Source organism: Lissotriton vulgaris, chromosome 1_1 (genome assembly GCF_964263255.1).
Source record: "Lissotriton vulgaris chromosome 1_1, aLisVul1.2, whole genome shotgun sequence".
Classification (NCBI taxonomy): domain Eukaryota; kingdom Metazoa; phylum Chordata; class Amphibia; order Caudata; family Salamandridae; genus Lissotriton; species Lissotriton vulgaris.
The window spans coordinates 1,697,588,994-1,697,606,679 of record NC_141685.1 but is presented as its reverse complement, the minus strand read 5'-3'; the positions used below and the strand labels follow the sequence as shown (position 1 = coordinate 1,697,606,679).

The following is a 17,686-nucleotide window of genomic DNA, read 5'->3' as shown; positions in this document are numbered from 1 at the left end:
ATACTCATTGTGGCTATGGAAAGAGAGCATGTAACCTCTTGAAACAATGTCCCCTTTAACAGGTGCCTACCCAACGCCCCCCTACTAGTAATATCATCAATATTAAAGCGGCTTTAATCAACTGCCGCTCACTAGTTAAACATTCCTTAGATATAGCGCAAACCTTGAAAGATAACAAATGGGATATCCTTTTTCTAACTGAGACCTGGCTGGGGGACGAATCCAACCCTGCCTTGAGCTTAGCTGTCCCTCCTGATTATAACATACTGTGTGCCAATAGACATAGCTCCAATCCAGGTGGAGGTGTTGCAATAATTTATCGGTCACAATGGTCTATCTCTTCCTTTCCTTTTACCAAAATAGATTCTATTGAGGCACTACCTTTCTGTGTTAAATTTGCCACTAACATTACCTGCTCAGGTCTTCTGGTCTATCGCCCTCCCAAATGCAAACGTATCCATCTCTCATCACTCTTAGACTATGTTCTTCAGGCATGTTCCCGCTACTCGAACTTCACCTTGCTTGGAGATTTTAATCTCCATGTGGATAATGTTTGCGATCAAACTAACTTAAACTTTTTGTCCACCCTCTCTGATGGGGGTCTAAATCAACTGGTCTCTAACCCTACCCACAAGGCCGGACACATTCTTGACCTGATTTGTTCCAACCTGGCAGATATTTGTATCAGTGAACCCTACCCTGTGGTCTGGTCAGACCATTTTTTCATTCCTTTCTCCTTCAGTCTACAACATCAGGACAGACCTAGACTGCTGGCCAAAACAGTTGGTCGCAACTGGAGCAAGATTACCCTTGACAGCGTAGCGGCCCATCTCCCCCCGGCTGTCCCAATAGAAACCTTAGACCTAGATTCTAGGTTAACTGATTTCAACAACAGAATATCTTCTGCCATAAATATAATTGCTCCTATCAAACCTATAAAAACTTTCCGAGCTGCCCCTTCCGCACCCTGGTATTCTGATGATTTGCGTAAATGCAAATCAGCCTGTAAAACTTTCGAGAGATGTTGGAGACCAACATACTCCCTTGATAGTAAACACATTTACAAATCAGCCCTCAAAGATTATAGGAAGATGATAATCAACCATAAGAGAACATATTTGGAGGAGAAAATTAATCGTGCACAGGGTTCTTCAAGAGAAATCTTCAATACTGTTAGAGCCTTCACCGATCCTATGGCCCTTAAACAACAATCTCCAGTATCCCAATCTCTTTGTAACCGTCTTTCGGATTACTTTGAGGACAAGATCGTAACCATATATGATTCCTTCCCAGACAAAAAATCCCAAGAGCCAACTGATAAGAACCCAGTCAATTCAGGCTCCGCCCCTGTCTTTACCAATTTCGCGGAAATCTCTCTCGAATGTTCTTTGACAGAATTAACAAAATGTAGATCAGGGTCGGCCAAACACTACAAATCTCTGGCCCCTCTTCTCAACCCAATTCTTAACAAGATTTGGAATGACTCTTTTCAGACCGGTATCTTCCCCGACTCCTGGAAGCACGCCCGACTGGTCCCTATCCTTAAAAAACCCAATGCCGACCCCAATGAACCATCCAATTATAGGCCAATCTCGCTATTACCCGCACCAGCAAAGGTACTCGAAAAACTAGCCCACCAACAACTTGCCAACTTTCTCGAATCCAACGGCGCTTTTCACGACTTCCAACATGGGTTCAGAACCGGCTACAGTACCGAATCGGCTTTAATAGAAATGGCCGACTCCGTGAGATGGAAATTGGATGAAGGATCTAGAGCGGTGTTGGTGCTGCTCGACTTGTCGGCAGCATTCAACACCGTCTCTCACCCAGTCCTTCTTGACCGACTTCGATCTAAGGGCATTCAAGGCAAGGCATTGGAATGGCTTACCTCCTTTTTAAAAAACCGGACTCAGGCGGTATTTACCCCTCCTTTCACCTCGGCCAATCGTCCGTTGAAGTGGGGAGTCCCACAGGGCTCCTCATTAAGCCCCCTCCTATTTAACGTCTACTTCTCTCCTTTGGCTGAGATCATTGCCCAATCAGGTATAAAATCTACTTCTTATGCTGACGACATTCAGCTACTGTTTGCCTACAATAAACCTAATCAGTCCACCTTCGACCCCTTAAAGAACTGCCTCAACAACATAGCTTGTTGGATGGATGACAACTTCCTACGGCTTAATGCCGGTAAAACTGAGGTCCTCTTCTTCCATCAACCCTCCCCTCTTGACTCCAATCTTTGGTGGCCCCGTGAATTAAACACACCCCCCTAACCCAAAGAATCTGTGAAAAATCTTGGGGTTAGATGGGACACCAGCCTTTCATTTCATAAACAAGTCCAAATGGTGTCCGCTACATGCTTTTCTAAAATCAGGATGATCAAAAAATTCATTAATTTTCTACCTAATAACACAAGAACTATCACCCAAGCATTGATTACGTCCCATCTGGCTTACGCGAACGGCCTATATATTGGTCTCCTCTCTGGCCTCTGTCATCGACTTCAGATGGTTCAGAATGCCCAAGTCCGGCTGGTCTGCGGCATCTCCTTGCGTGATCACATTTCCCCTCACAGACGAAGTCTTCACTGGCTTCCAATTAAACAAAGAGCGGAATTCAAGGCCCTAACCTTGACCCATTGTGCTATTAGGGGCAAGGGTTCTGCATACCTTTCCTCTTCCCTCCGCCCCTACAGCAACACCAGACTCCTCCGCTCCAGCTCCCAAAAATTTCTTGTCATCCCGAAATTTAAGTACGTTCCGGAGGCAGAACGTTTCAAGTAGGTGCTACCACCCTCTTGAACAAACTCCCCAACTCTATCTGACTGATCCAAGAAGAACTTCCATTCCGAAAAGCCCTGAAATCCTTTTTATTCTGCTAAACTCCATTAAGAGCCAAAAATCTGCATATTTCCGCACTACGAGCGCCGGGACACCCCGTTGGGGTAGACGTGCGCTATATAAGACACACTAAATAAATGAAATAAATAAATACACTGCAAGGCATCACACTTTTTAACCCTTGCAACAAACTAGTCTAAGACAAACACTCTTACCTCTACTTCATTCCCACCTACATACAACATACCCCATACTCAAACACATCACCACCCCCTCTACCTTACAACCTCCTCTCACAAACAATACTATACAAACAAATCCATTGCATGAGACAAATACACCACCACCTCTTTTCACTATGTCTCAAAAACAAAACCGCACACACACCAGCACAACAAGCTCTTCAAAGCGCAACACCTCAGAATACTTACCATCACAAAATACAAACATTCACCTCACCTTTCAAACCACACAAAGGAACAAACTCCAATGCAAAGCTTTCTCTCTTTCACCACACCTAACACAAGTAAAGCAACACAGCAACTCTCCTCCAAACACCCCTCATCCATTGGACAATTTAGAACCTTACTACATGACCCACATGCTGCACAACCACCAATGACTCATAAAACTTCTGCCCTAAACACACACAATTATATAAGCAACGTGCCACACCTCACAACTTCGCTTCCCCATGTCTACTGCACAACAATATTAGACCACAAAAACAACACAGCACACCAACTCACTCTCAAACACCACCTCCACCACATACACACGCAGACTCATCAAAATGCCTTCTTAGCATGCTGGATGAGGAACATGATACAGAACAGCTACACGATTGCTATCCTAATACAGCTAATACCGGCACTAAAAACACATGTGCTACAAACCCACACAATACTGATCACGCTTCCACAAATCAAAGTCTCAATATCACCAAAGCCCATTCCCTAAACTGTCTACTAATAAATGCTCGATCCCACTTTAAAAACAAACATTACATCTACGACCTCACTGATGCAAAACCAGACTATTCATAACTGAGTCATGGTTGGGAGATGATATGGCTCCAATCCTGCATGAAGCAGTTCCTCTAGGCTATCAAACAATTACCCAAAAAGGAGGTGGTCTAGCTGTTGTTTTCAGGCAAACATTACATAACACTAAAGTTGATGACATCACCATAAAGAATTGCGAGGCTCTTCTCACCAGATAAAATCCTACACTGTATTCCTCCTGTCACTTCCTGCTCCTTTACAGACCTCCAATTGGCAAGGCGACATTCGTAGACGCACTTCTAGACACAGTTTTCAAACCTGGTAACAATAGACTCCAACCTATGCGTACTGGGTGACCTCAACATTTGGTTTGACAAACCCAATATGATCCAAAAACAATGATCACTGGCCTAGATGCACTGAACCTGAATCAGATTGTCCACAAACCCACACACATCGCTGGACATATCCTTGATGTCATTTTTGCTAATACCGAACCAGTTACCTTTCAAACTATAACTGCAATCACATGGTCATACCACCACTTGTTTGCTTTCCACAATAAAACAACACTAAGCCACTCACCTAAAACTACCTTAAATCCATCCACCTATCGGCTGTGGAACAAACTAAATTAGGAACATTTAGAAACACAACTAACATCCAGTACAAATCTGGAAACAATAAATTCTGTTAAAATCTATAGGAGTGGCTACAGGAAGCTTTTGACATCCTGATACCACTCAAAACCACACAACAGAACAAAAGAAAAAAGTGCCTTGGAGAAACAGAGATAAAAGACATAAAACAACAAATTAGAAAGCTGCAACGTACCTGGCTCAAAACATACGACGAACAAGACAAACATCACCTACAGAAAATTAACAGATTATACAAAATCAGCTATCAAAAAAGCTAAGAAAGGGTACTATTAAGACAGAATTCAAAAGGCTAAATGTACAAATAAAGAATTCTATAAAATACTCAATGAATTTCGCAAACCAATTTGCCTAGAAGGATCTCATCTTGTTACTCAAGATATTACAGACAAACTGGCAAATCATTATACGGACAAAGCAGACACATTGAACTCATACTTCAAGCACAAACAAAGGGCCAGCACTAACCCTTGTACAAAACGACAATCCAAGAATACTCTAACCCAGCCTCTCCGTTCCTTCCACACATCTCAAACGATGAATTTATTGACCTGGTCAAAGCAAGCAGGCATGCCGGCAGACCTTCTGACCCGTGTCCACCACAAACTTTCAAGGCAATTCTTTTAACAACCTCTGCTGCCACTCCGATAAGAAGAATCATCAACGATTCCTTAACTACCGGAATATTTCCAGAGGGACTCAAAACGTTACCCATACGCCCTTTACTGAAGAAAATAAACTTGGACCCGCAGAACCCCGACAACTACACACTCATTTCAAATGGACCTTTTCTGGGCAAACTGATAGAAAGAGATGTCACAATTCATTGAAGAGAATGACATACATACTTTCAGACTTCCAAACAGGATTCCGTCGGGGAAGAGGCACTGAATCTGCCTTCCTTGCCATCAGGAATGACTTGAAGAATACAGTAGACCGCAACAGGGTTGCTGCGCTACTCCTCTTGGACCTCTCATCATCTGATACCTTTTTACTATACTGCTCCCCCAAAAACAAACCCTTCTAAACTCTTCCCTCTGACTCTTCCCCTCCAAATCCCCCTTTTTACTCATCCAAAAGTGTCCTCCTACTGCTGTGACCTCAAAAAAACAAAAAGAATAATAATAAATATCCAAATTCTTTACTCTTCTATCCCTCCACTATCCTTTTCAATCAAATTAACAGACTAACAGGTTCACTTCCCAAATTTCATATTCCACTATACTAATTCACCACTAATCCTTTATGGGATCCAGAGTAGGGTGCTACTCACCTATTAAGTGTTTCAACACCCCATCAGGGTTAAAAGCGCTATATAAATGCAAACCTTTTTCGCTTTCTACCCCTCCCCAACTCTTCTCAATCCAAATAGCTGACTAACATATCGACCACTTAAATTACTTTCGTGTTTCACCATACTAATTCAACTCTAACTCTTATAGGTCCCAGAGTAGCGTGTTGCTCGCAAAAAAATGCTTAAAAACCCCATCAGGTTCAGCAAGCTCTATATAAATACAAACCTCTTTCCTTCTTTTATCCCGCAGCCTAACCTTCTCTATCCAAATAACTGATTAACATTACCACCATTCAAATTACTTCGTATTTCACTATACTCATTTTCAACACTATTCATTTATGGGTTCTGGAGTAGCGTGCTGCTCACCAGAAAAGCGCTTAACACCCATCAGGGGTAACAGGTGCTATATGAATGCAAAACTTTCTTTCCCCTTCTATCCAAGACTCTGACAACTCTGTCTCATATCGTCCAATCAGTATGATAAACACAGACTGTACAATTTTTGCTAAATTATCACAAACAGACTGGTTCCGCTAGCATAGGCACTGGCTCATCCAGTCCAAAGTGACTTTTTTACTAATTAGGCTGATTTCTACTAACACCAATTTCTTGGTAAAGGCTATAGACTACTGTTCCGCAAACAGCATAAAGTTGGATATTGTTATGTAAGATGCTGAAAAAGCATTCAATGTAGTTCAATGGCAGGTTCTGTTCACTATATTAACATGATTAGGGTTCCCCCAGAAATTGATTTTCCTATTGTAAAACCTGTACAAGAAGGCAGACGCCAACAATATTATCATTTCACAAATGGTAGGTGTATGAAAGTGCCCTCTTTTTGCATGGTTGCCCCCACTTTTTGCTGAATTGCTGATGTACTTTGACTGAGCGTGCCCTGGGCTCCTGCCAAACAGATACCCAGGGCCTATGTTCTTTCCCTGAAAACAAAATCCAGTTGGCACTCTCTGGCCACATGTCAGCCCCTTGTAAATGGTACCACAGGTACCCAGGGCACTATGACCAGAGAAGGCCTCTATAGGGCTGCAGTAATTATTGTGCCACCCTTAGATGCCCTGTACCTTTATACACACACACACACACACACACACACACACACACACACACACACTTCCTTTGCCGGCTGCGTGTGTTGGTGCAGAACAAAGTGAAGAGTCAACATGGCACATATCCCTGTGTGCCATACCTACAACCCACTGCCCTGGCATAGATCAGCCCCCCCCCCTCCAGCTGAGTCCACTATACCAGTGGTGAGAGTACAGGTGCATGATCCCTGTACCCCTACAGTCGCTAAGCCAATTCTTAGACACTAAGTGCAGTAATGCCATTAAAAGTACATGGTGCTGGGGGTTTGTAATCAAGAAATCCACAGTACCATAATGGCTTTTCTGAAAACTGAGAAGTTTGGTATCAAACTTCTCAGCACATTAAACCCACACTGGTGCCAGTCTGGGATTTAATGAAAAATGCACACAGAGATGCATAGAGATGCAGCCTGAAAACTGACCTAATACTAGTGTCTAGGCTGAGTGGCAGCTTCCCAGATGCCACCACAGTCATGTTTCTGGACCCCTGAGTCTAGAGCCTGATGCTCTCGGGAGTCTGAAACAATGCACATTCTGGGACGAAAAGCCAAGCCTCCTCCCCCAGGATGGGCAGGGTCCACAAAGCGAAAGCTTCAAAGTCTTGCCACCTTTGCGAGCTTCTACAGGCCTTTTGCTGCTTCCAGCAACTGGTCCACACTGGTTCTGACCCCAACTTTGGGCAGGAGAACCGGTGGGGAAACCAAGTAAGGAAGGGAGGTGTGCCCACCTTTGCCAACACCCCCCCCGCCCATTGCTCCCAACCTTTACTTACCTGTAACACCCCTAAATGTAAACATGCAGAAGCGAAACTCTAGTGTGTCCTGCAGCCAGCAACCTCAAGAACCCAGAGGACTTTGTCTCCTTCATCCACAGACTCTGGTTCTGGCCAAATCCGCAGGTCTGCACCACTCTGCATCTGTCGCCCACGGCCAGAGTTCCAGTGGCTCATCACCACGAGGAGGTCTCCCAGGCGATTCTGTCTCAAGATCTAGTGATCTCTGACCTGCTTTAAATCCTCCAGCGAAGCCTGCAGCCTCTTTCTGAAGGATCCCACTGACCGCGACCGGAGCTGGTAAGTTAAACCTGACACCTAAAGACACCTGTACCCGAATCCCCACAGCCTAGGGTGGCCCAACCAATGGTGTCCTAGCATCCTTAGGCATCTCAACTTTCCACGCCAACTGGTGGTCACCTCCACAAGATCTTTGACCCCGAGCCTGCAGTGTTTGTTGAAACCGGAGGATCCCCATTGAAATCAACGGGGCACCCGATGTTAAACCAGCACCCTGCACCCAGCCGCCACTGCGGGTGCACTTTTTGTGCTAAACAGGATCCCCATTTGCCCTGAGCCTAACACCAGGAGCTTTGCTCCCACAACCTAGTGGCCTGCTAGTAAACAGCCATCAATGGGAGGTCCCATATCCCCCATTGGATAACATTGGACCTCAGCACTCTGCACCCAGCCGCCTTAGTGCCGCTGAGTGTGTAAAAAAAGTGCATCCTTGAGCCTGTGGGAACCCTTGTTCTAACCCAGAAACTGTCGGTGTAGTTTTGCAGCTTGATGATCTTTCTGGATTCACTATGCTGTGCATTATTCCGCGGTCTTGTGGTTGGGTCCGGATTCGTAGTCTTTTTCTTTTTTTTTACCCTTAGCCTTGGTGGGCGTGACGTCCCACCTTTGGTGTATTTCCGGTGACGTCGGCATGCTTCCTGCGGAAGCTCCCACTCCTGGGCGCCATCTTCGGATTCTTTTTTCTCTTTTTTTCTCATGTTCGTCTTGTTACTGAAGTTATGGCAATGTTCAACTAAAGTTCTTTCACCGCTTTAACCTTTAAGGCTTCTTTTCCAAGTATCGTCTTTGTTTCAACCACCTTATCTCTCCAGCCTCATCTTTCTGGCGGAGGTGGGTCGGTTCGCTAGTGAATCCAGAAAGATCATCAAGCTGCAAAACTACACCGACAGGTAAGAAACTATTCGTTTTGAGGCGTGAATCTTTCTGGATTCACTATGCTGTGCAGAGACTTTGTAGCAGTTTTTCATGTTTGTGGCGGCTGGGTGGAAGATAAGCGTTGGTTATTGAATATGTGTTGAAGCACCTTCTGTCCGACTTGTGCTTCCTTGTTCATCTGTATATCCACACAGTTGTGCTTCGTGAACGTGTGAACAGAAGCCCATGTTGCCGCAGGCATATGTCCTAAATTGGTGTGTTAGCTAGGAAAGCTATTGTAGCTCCTTTTTTCCTGGTAGAGTGGGCACGTGTCCCTTCTGTTAGTTCCTGCCCTGCCTGCTTGTGGCAGAACGGTATTGTCTGGGCGATCCATCGCGCAATTGTTCCTTTAGTTACTGGTTTCCCCATGAAACTGTTAGCGAAGGACACAAAGAACTGCTTTGTTTTCCTGTGTTCCTTCATTCTCTAAATGTAGTGCATGACTGCCCTTCTGGCGTCCAGAGTGTGCAGTGCCCTTTCAGCTCTTGTTGCCGGTGTTTGGAAGAAACTCGGTATCTGTATAGTTTGATTCAAGTGGAACCTTGACACCACCTTTGGCATGAAGTGTGGGTCCGTTCTCATCACCACCCTATTGCTGTGTATCTGTATGTAGGGTTCCTGTAGTGTTAGTGCCTGCAGTTCATTCACTCTGTGCAGTGAAGTGATTGCTACCAGGAAAGCTGTTTTCATGGTCAGCATTTCTAGGGAGGCCTTGTGAATCGGTTCGAAAGGTTCCTTCATGAGTTCCGTCAGGACTAGGTTAAGGTTCCATGCAGGTGGTGGCACCCTCTTTGGCGGTGCGATCCTTTTTGCTCCCTCCAGGAATCTCTTAACGAACTGTGATGTGAAGAAACTCTTGCACGTTTCTCCTCTCGTGTAAGCGACTATCGCTGCCAAGTGAACCCTCAGTGAGGATGAGCTCAGACTTTTGTCGAGCAGGTGCGTGAGGTACTTTAGCACTGTTGACTCCTTTTTCATCTTTTGTGTAGCGTTTCCCTCCTGCCCCACAGTGTAAATCTCTTCCATTTCGCTACGTAGCACTTCTGTGTGCTGGGTCTTCGTGCCTCCCGAAGTACCCTCGGGGTGCTTTCTGGCAGTTTTCAAATGCGCAAACTCTATGTCCTCAAGAGCCAAGCTACGAGGGTCAGGCTCTCTGGCTCTGGATGCAGCACTTCTCCGTTGTGCATGGAGAGTAGGTCCTTTCTTCTCCCGAATCTGTGGAGTGCACTCTGTGTCATCTCCATGATCTGCGAGTACCATGTCTGCCAGGCCCACTGTGGTGCCACCAGTATCAGGGTCATGTTGCTCACTCTGCACTTGCTGAGTACCTTGTGTATCAGCGGTATCGGGGGGAAAAGCTTAAGCAAATATCCTGGACCAGTCCATCTATAGGGCATTCCCCAGGGAGCCCTCCCCGGGCTGTCTGGATGCGAAGTTTTGGCATTTTGCATTCTGGCGTGTTGCAAATAGGTCTACCGACGGTGTCCCCACCTGTCTAAGAGCCTTCTCGTCTCTTGTGCATTGAGTTCCCACTCGTGGGATGCCGATGTCTGTCTGCTGAGCCAGTCTGCTTCCACATTGTCCTTTCCTGGTAGATGTATGGCTAGCAGGTCTATCTTGCGTGGGATGGCCCATCTCCATATCTCCTGCGCTAGTTTCGAAAGCAGGGCTGATTGGCTCCCCCCCTGCTTATTGATGTAAAACATCACTGTTGTGTTTTCTGTCTGGATCAACACTCTCTGGTTGTACAGTTTTGTTTGGAAGGCCTTTATGGCTAGGAAAATTGTCTTCAACTCCAGGTAATTGATGTGTCTGACCGCATCTGCTGGTGTCCACATGCCTCTTACTTTGAGTTTCTCCATGTGAGCGCCCCATCCACTCTGGGACGCGTCTGTGGTAATGGTCACTGTTGGCGTTGGTTGCGTCAGAGGCTTCCCCCTTGTTATGTTCCCCATGTTCCACCATGCCATCTCTTTCTGCACTGCGTGCGTTACAACCACTAGATCCTCCCAACGACCTGTAGCTTGTGACCATTGCTCCTGTAGCCATTCCTGTAAAGGTCTCATGTGGAGCCGTACGTTTGGCACTAGGTGTATGCATGATGCCATCATGCCCATGATTTTGCTCACTGTCCTCACTGTCAGAGCTTGCTCCTTCTATTAGAGCTGCGTCTCCCTCACGAGCGCCATCGTTCTCTTCTCACTGGGGAAACACCTTGCTCTGTAAGGTGTCGATCTGTGCTCCCAGGAAGATTTTTATTTGTTCTGGTTCCAGGGAGGATTTTCCCCAGTGGATGGAGAATCCTAGGTTCCTCAGTGTGCTGGTCACTCTCTGTGCGTGCTGCTTGCACATTTTGTATGCGCTTGCTTTGATCAGCCAGTCGTCCAGGTAAGGGTACACGTGTATCCCTTCCCTTCGTAGGTGTGCTGCGATTGTTGAGAGGCATTTTGTGAAAACCCTTGGTGCCGTTTTGAGCCCGAATGCCAGGGTTGTGAACTGGTAGTGGTCTTCTCCGATGATGAATCAGAGGAGGTGTTTGTGGCCCCTGTTCATTGGGATGTGCAGGTAGGCATCTTTTAGGTCTATGGTGCCCATAAAGTCCCCGCCTTGCAATTGAGGAAGTACCTCTAGTAGGGAGGTCATCTTGAACCTCTGTGTTCTTACGAACTTGTTTAAGAATCTTAGGTCCAGGATGGGTCTCATAGTTTCGTCCACCTTTGGTACCAGGAAGTATGTGGAGTATATGCCCTTGTTCCTTTCCCTGTAAGGTACTGGCTCTATGGCTTGTTTTTGCAGGAGCTCCTTTGCTTCCTCCTGAAGGAGCTCTAGGTCTTTCCTTGCTAGTGGCCTTCTTTTTGGCTTCCTGTCCGTTGGCTTTCCCTCCAACTCTATGCAGTACCCGTACTGTATGATGTTGAGTACCCATTTGTATGCTGTTATAGTCTTCCACTCCCTGAAGAAGTGTTTCAGTCTTCCTCCCACTGGTCTTACATGTACTGAGGTGTGTAGTTCGTGTAACTCCTGTCCGATGTGTTTCTGATCCACCCTGGGAGTTTTTGCTCGGGTGGGCACATGGAGTTTTATTAAGTCACTTAGAGGCGGGCTGCTGTCCCCCTCTCTTATTTTGCCCACGTCCATTTCCTCTCCCGCGAAAGGACTGGACTCTTGGTTGGTACTGCCAGGACGGTTTTTGCTGCCCCTGCTGTGTCTAGGCGTCTGCTTGGTGGGCTTGCTGGAACACCTGGTGTGATGTCCCTGGCTTGTTTCCTCCCCTCCCGTTAGGTCTTTGTGACGGTGTGCCCCTTTTAGTACCTCTGAACTGTAATGCCCCCATGGATCTTGCAGTCTCGTTATCCTTTTTCAGTTGGCTGAGTTTCTTGTCAACTGGGGCCCCGAACAGCGTTTCTCCGTTAAACGGAGTGTTGAGGATGCTGTGTTGTAATTCTGGCTTGAAGCCCGAAATCCTGAGCCAGGCCTGTCTTCTCTCCGTGATGCCCATCATCATGAGCCTGCTGGAGGTGTCTGCTCCGTCCAGGGCAGTCTTGAGGCAAGAATTGGCTACATTCTTCCCCTCTTCGACAAGGTTTTCAGCTCTTTGCTTGAATTCCTGTGGCATGCTCTTTATTAACTGGCCCAGCTCTTCCAGGATCTGGTATTGGTGCCTGTTGAGCAGTGCATTCGAATTTGCCATGCGCCAGTGCATTGCGCATTCAGTTCAATTCTTCTCCCCACCTGGTCCATCCTCTTGCTTTCTTTGTCTGGAGGTGGCCCAGAAGTGGTAGGCACATTGGCCCTCTTTCTTGCTGTGGCTGCGATGATGGAGTCTGCTGAGACCAATCCCTGAATGTAGGGTGGGTCCTTTGAGGAATGTTTATACTTTTTCTCCGTCCTGGGAGTGACCGCTTTGCATGTAGCTGTTTCTTGAAAGCCTCTTTTCCCTGTGCTATGACACTGTCGAGCATGGGCAGGAACTGGCTCCTTGTTTATGTAGGGAGTAGTGTTTCGAGAAGTAAGTATGCTTTCTGCTTTTCTTCGTCGAGTTTTACCTTGAAAACAGCAGCTGCATTCCTGATGACTGTGTTGTAGACTCCGATGTCATCTGGCGGCGAGGGCCTCGAGGGATACGTGTCGACGGCTTCCTCTGGACTTTCGGTGTCGACGTCCTGCCAGTCTACTTCCTGAGTCTCAGAGGATGCAGACCCGAGGAGTGTCCTGCGGTCGTCGTCTCCTTCATCCTCGTAGTAGGACGCTGCCTCCTCTTCTTGGTCGTCGAAGCTCTCGACCCCCCCCGCCCCCCAGACTGTCCTTCGACGTCGTAGTCCTCCTTCTCAGTTTCCTCGACCACCTGTACCCTAGGTTTTGTCTGGATTGTGTATTCCTTCATCCTGGCGTCGAAATCTTTTTTCCGCTGCAGGATGTTTTCCATCTCGGCCTCAAGGCGTCTTTTCTTTTTCTCCATTTCGTCTGCGTGGTCTGCGTCGAATGGATCGGCCGCTTTTTTCGGCGCCGAGCCGACTTACGTCGAAGATTTCGGTGCCGAGCTGGCTCTCGGGTCCTTCGTCGATGCTGAAGCACCCTTCGGGTCCCTTTCCTTCGGCGTCGAACGTTCCTTTTCGGGGGCGATTTTCGACGTCTTCTGCTGTACTCCAGCTCTAGGCGCCTGGGAGTCCTTCTCAGAGGATCCGCTATGCCTTGGTGTAGCCGCTGATGCCGAAGTTTTCGGCGTCACCGCTTTCAAGGTTTTGCCCTCAATTTTTCCGAGACTCTGGGTCTCTCTGTGCCTTAGGGGCCGTAGAGTCTCCTACCTTCTTTGGAGTCTTCGTAATATCGGTCTCTACGACCGTGTAGCCGTCTTCTTCGGCGGCGGCGTTGTCCTCCTCTCCCGATGATAGCCCCAGGTCTCGAAGGGATGGTGGCTGTCCCTTGCCCTGCATGGTGGCGTTGGCTATCCTCTGTCTCTTTCTCACTCAAAGAGTCTTCGGCGTGAAGGCAGAGCAGGCGTTGCAGTCCTTGCTCTCGTGGTCGACTGGTAGGCAAAGGTTGCAGACCGGGTGCTGGTCCTTCTGCGCGTACTTGTGGTGGCAGTTACGGCAGAATTTGAAAGGCGTGTTTTCCATCTCATGCGTTCAGGGGCCCCCCTGAGCTTGCATTCTCCGATGGACGTCGAAGTTCTTGAAGTTCTTCTTCTCCTTCGTTGTCCTCTTCGATGATGTAGTCTCCTGTAGTCTTCTCAATCTCTTTTCTTGCAAAAGGTGCGTATTTTCTTCTTCTTTCTCCAAAAATGTCTGGAGCCCTTTCAGGAACGATCCAGACCCAACCGCAGGTAAAGAATCTGAAGATGGCTCCCAGGAGTGGGAGCTTCCGCAGGAAGTGTGCAGACGTCTCCGGAAATACACCAAAGGTGGGAAGTCGACGCCCGCCTGGGCATCGAAAAAAAAAAAACAGAGAAAAGACTACGAATCCGGACCCAACCACAAGCCTGCGGAATAATGCACAGCATAGTGAATCCAGAAAGATTCATGCTGCAAAACTTAATTTCTCTCCATAGGAACCTATCAACTGTTTATCTCTGAAGAATGTTCTGTGCGGAGTTTATTTGTATGGAAACCTGAAAAATAACAATTGTGGAAAGCTGATTTTACTTACATTTTCTCTAGGAAATGTCCTAGTGTGATATCTAGGCATATCACACTGAGTAGAAAAAGTAATCTAAAAAGTAATCTGTACAGTAATTGTAATACCTTGACTTACCTGTATTTCAAACAACTGCATTTGAACTTGCATTCACTTGTAAATACTGCATAATATGTTGCAAAGCATTTATTTCACTTACCTGTGCCAGGGTTGGCTTGCTTCTAGAAATAAAATAACTTAATATTTTTATACAAACAAAATTGGTCTGAGTTCAGTCTTTGAGTGTGTGACATCATTGAGTGTGTACAACAAATGTTTAACACTACCCTCTGATAAGCCTTACTGCCCACCCACACTACTACAGATAGAGAGTAAGGTGCCACCTACTTTTACCTCTGCCATCATTTGGGGTTCCACTGGTCTCTGTGCACACTACCTCATTTTGGTATAGTATATACAGAGCCAGCTTCCTACAATAGGGCACGTCACAATCAAGAGGGGGACAAGACAAGGGAGCCCTATGTCAGACATTCTTTTTGCCCTAGTCATTGAGCCTCTGGCTGCTGCATTTGGGCAAGATGCATTAATCAGAGCCCCAATTAAAGATTCAGCCAAAATAAAACTTTTTGCGAGCTATAAGAAACTCTATCTGGCCACTGACGAATAAAACATCCTAAATATGCTTGCTAAGATCCAAGAATTTACAGATATCGGTGGATACAAAATCAACCACTCCAATTCTGAAGCCCTGCTCTTCAATAGTAGCCCTTTACATCATCCCGCTGAAATTAGTTCATACTATTCTCACACTTGTCCAATTACATATCTGTGGATCTATTCACAACTAACTTTGCAGACTGTTTCGCCTAAATTATACTACTACTAATAAGGTTTCTGGGCTATTCACCAAGTGGACATCTCTTGTAAGGAATGTCGAAGAGGAATTCTACCTCAAAGGGTGAAGGCCCAAATGGGCCGCAGCCGACCTGAGTCGCCCAGACGAGCTCGACTTCAATGTAGTTAACTAAAGTAAAGAGAGAGAGCCACGTTCTAAACAATACCAACGGTATTCAGGAAAGTAACCGACGGCTTTGTGAAACCGGGGAGAGGAGCACACTTCTGAACCGGTCAGGGTAAGAAAACAATATGTGGAGTTGAGGACCATCCGAATTACATGCAAGAGGAGGAGGCAATATAACTAGTGAAATAAAATACTTTTTTCAAAGAAAAACAACTTGCACACATCCGAATCCGAATCTAGATGGCGGGATTATGCTAAGCACATGCATCTACAACGACACATACCTCAAAAAAAAATTTCTGAGTATCACTATTGCTTTTTTGTAGGATGTTCAATGTAGGTGCTATACAGTCTAAGGTTTTACCACATATTATATCTGAGAAATAAGTACAAATGCATTATTATATTTTCTGCAGCCCTGAAGAAGGGACAATTCAACTATGAAACACATGTTGGCATCTTCGGCATCTGTGAAATATTGTATATAATTTGAAAATATCTTGCTTGATTTATATCTGTCATATGATATTTTAATACTAGATGTACAAACGAATGCAATATTATCTATATATATATATGACATATTGTTCTAAATTTTGAATGAACTCGCTATAATGTTAAAAATGCAAGTTAATAACATAACTATTTTTTTGTATTTGTGGTGTTTGTTTAGATTGTAGTTTTTTATCCTTACTCCCCACTACCTTTTGGCGTTACAAATTCCAATCTTACAAGAAAACATCTCCAGAAATCCAGTGTTGCCATGCTCCCCAAAAATTTTTATTGCAAATTTATCTCACTGTATTATTTAACCCCTTTTGCTGTGGTTATGGCTGAACAACGTTGTTTATAAGCACGTTTTTTGCAAGTTTACCCCCACTTTTACCCACATTCTGATAACTGGATAGTGGTGTTAACATGAAATAAAGAGACACGATCCTCCTTTCACAGTTATTGCTGTCTATTTTAGATAGTTGCTGTAATTGTCAAACATGGATAACAGGAACTGTGAAAGGGTGGCGAATCTACTTGGAGCTGTTGGAGTTCTCATCGGGCGGAATGTTCTAATGGTCTTACAAACTGCTACAGATATCCATTTTACCCATAAAATCTTGCTGCCACGTTATGGGCCCTTAGCTTCGGCTCAGGCCAATACCCAAGTAGCAAGCTATTTTATGTTGTTATATGCATAAATGTTGTTACTACAAACCAACACAGCTGGTCATTTATTAGGTTTATTTAAATGCAGCCAATGGCAATATTTTACAAATATTGTATTTGCTTTACTGTTTCAACTATTTCTTGAACATAGCCAATAAATATATTTTAGCTTTGAAGAAATACTGTCTCTAAATGTGACATAAATTACAGTAAGCTGCAAAAAAGTATACAATAAAACAGTTACAAATGTGAATAATGGATTAGAAACAACTCAAGTGTGAACGTGTATTTCATTATTGATGAATGTGCCTCTCTGCCTTTGGATTACTAATAGTTAAAATTATAAATGTAAAGGAGGAACAAACTTAATATTTATGGAAAATAGTCAATAATCCTCACCTCATTTTCCAAAAAGACGTGTTTAACTTTTCTGAAAACAGTCAGGAAGCTGCTACAAAGAGCATGCTTGTGATAGTAATGTTGCTATAGTGTTAAAGAACCGCCACGGAGCTAGGACATAACCATGTAGTCTCAATAAAACAGATCAGAAACCTACCAAATATAGCCTGAAAACATACAGTTTAAACTTCGCTTTCCCCTGAGTGTTAAAGATTTTAAACAAGTAGCACAGATGATATGGGTGACCAGGATTTTCTGACAAAAATAACCAATAAAAAATATTCCAGTTTGCGGATTTGGCTAAGAAATACTGTTATCTAACAATCAACGACTGACAGATAGTGTGATCACCCTATATATAATGCCATCTAATATTATTAGTCAGAGAATAATTTGCTTAAGATCTTACCTGTGTGAGATAAAATATGTGTGTGTGCTGCACTTCAAACAGTGCATTGACTGCACCACGAAAGGTATAGATCTGCTGATGAGGGTCTCCTACTAAAATGGTTCCACATGCTTGCGACAAAACAATATCCATGATAGCTAAAAGCAGAAAACATATTTCATGATCAAAAATG

General features: G+C 45.1%; 1 protein-coding gene across 1 annotated transcript in view; it reads right to left on the bottom strand.

The window, feature by feature from the left end:
• The window catches only part of FBH1 (F-box DNA helicase 1), a 618,156-nt gene that overhangs the window by 197,258 nt on the left and 403,212 nt on the right, over window positions 1-17,686 (bottom strand). Inside the window, exon 13 of the mRNA XM_086918941.1 lies at window positions 17,515-17,651. Coding sequence (XP_086775067.1) covers window positions 17,515-17,651 — 137 coding nt within the window. The remainder of the gene's footprint in view (window positions 1-17,514; window positions 17,652-17,686) is intronic.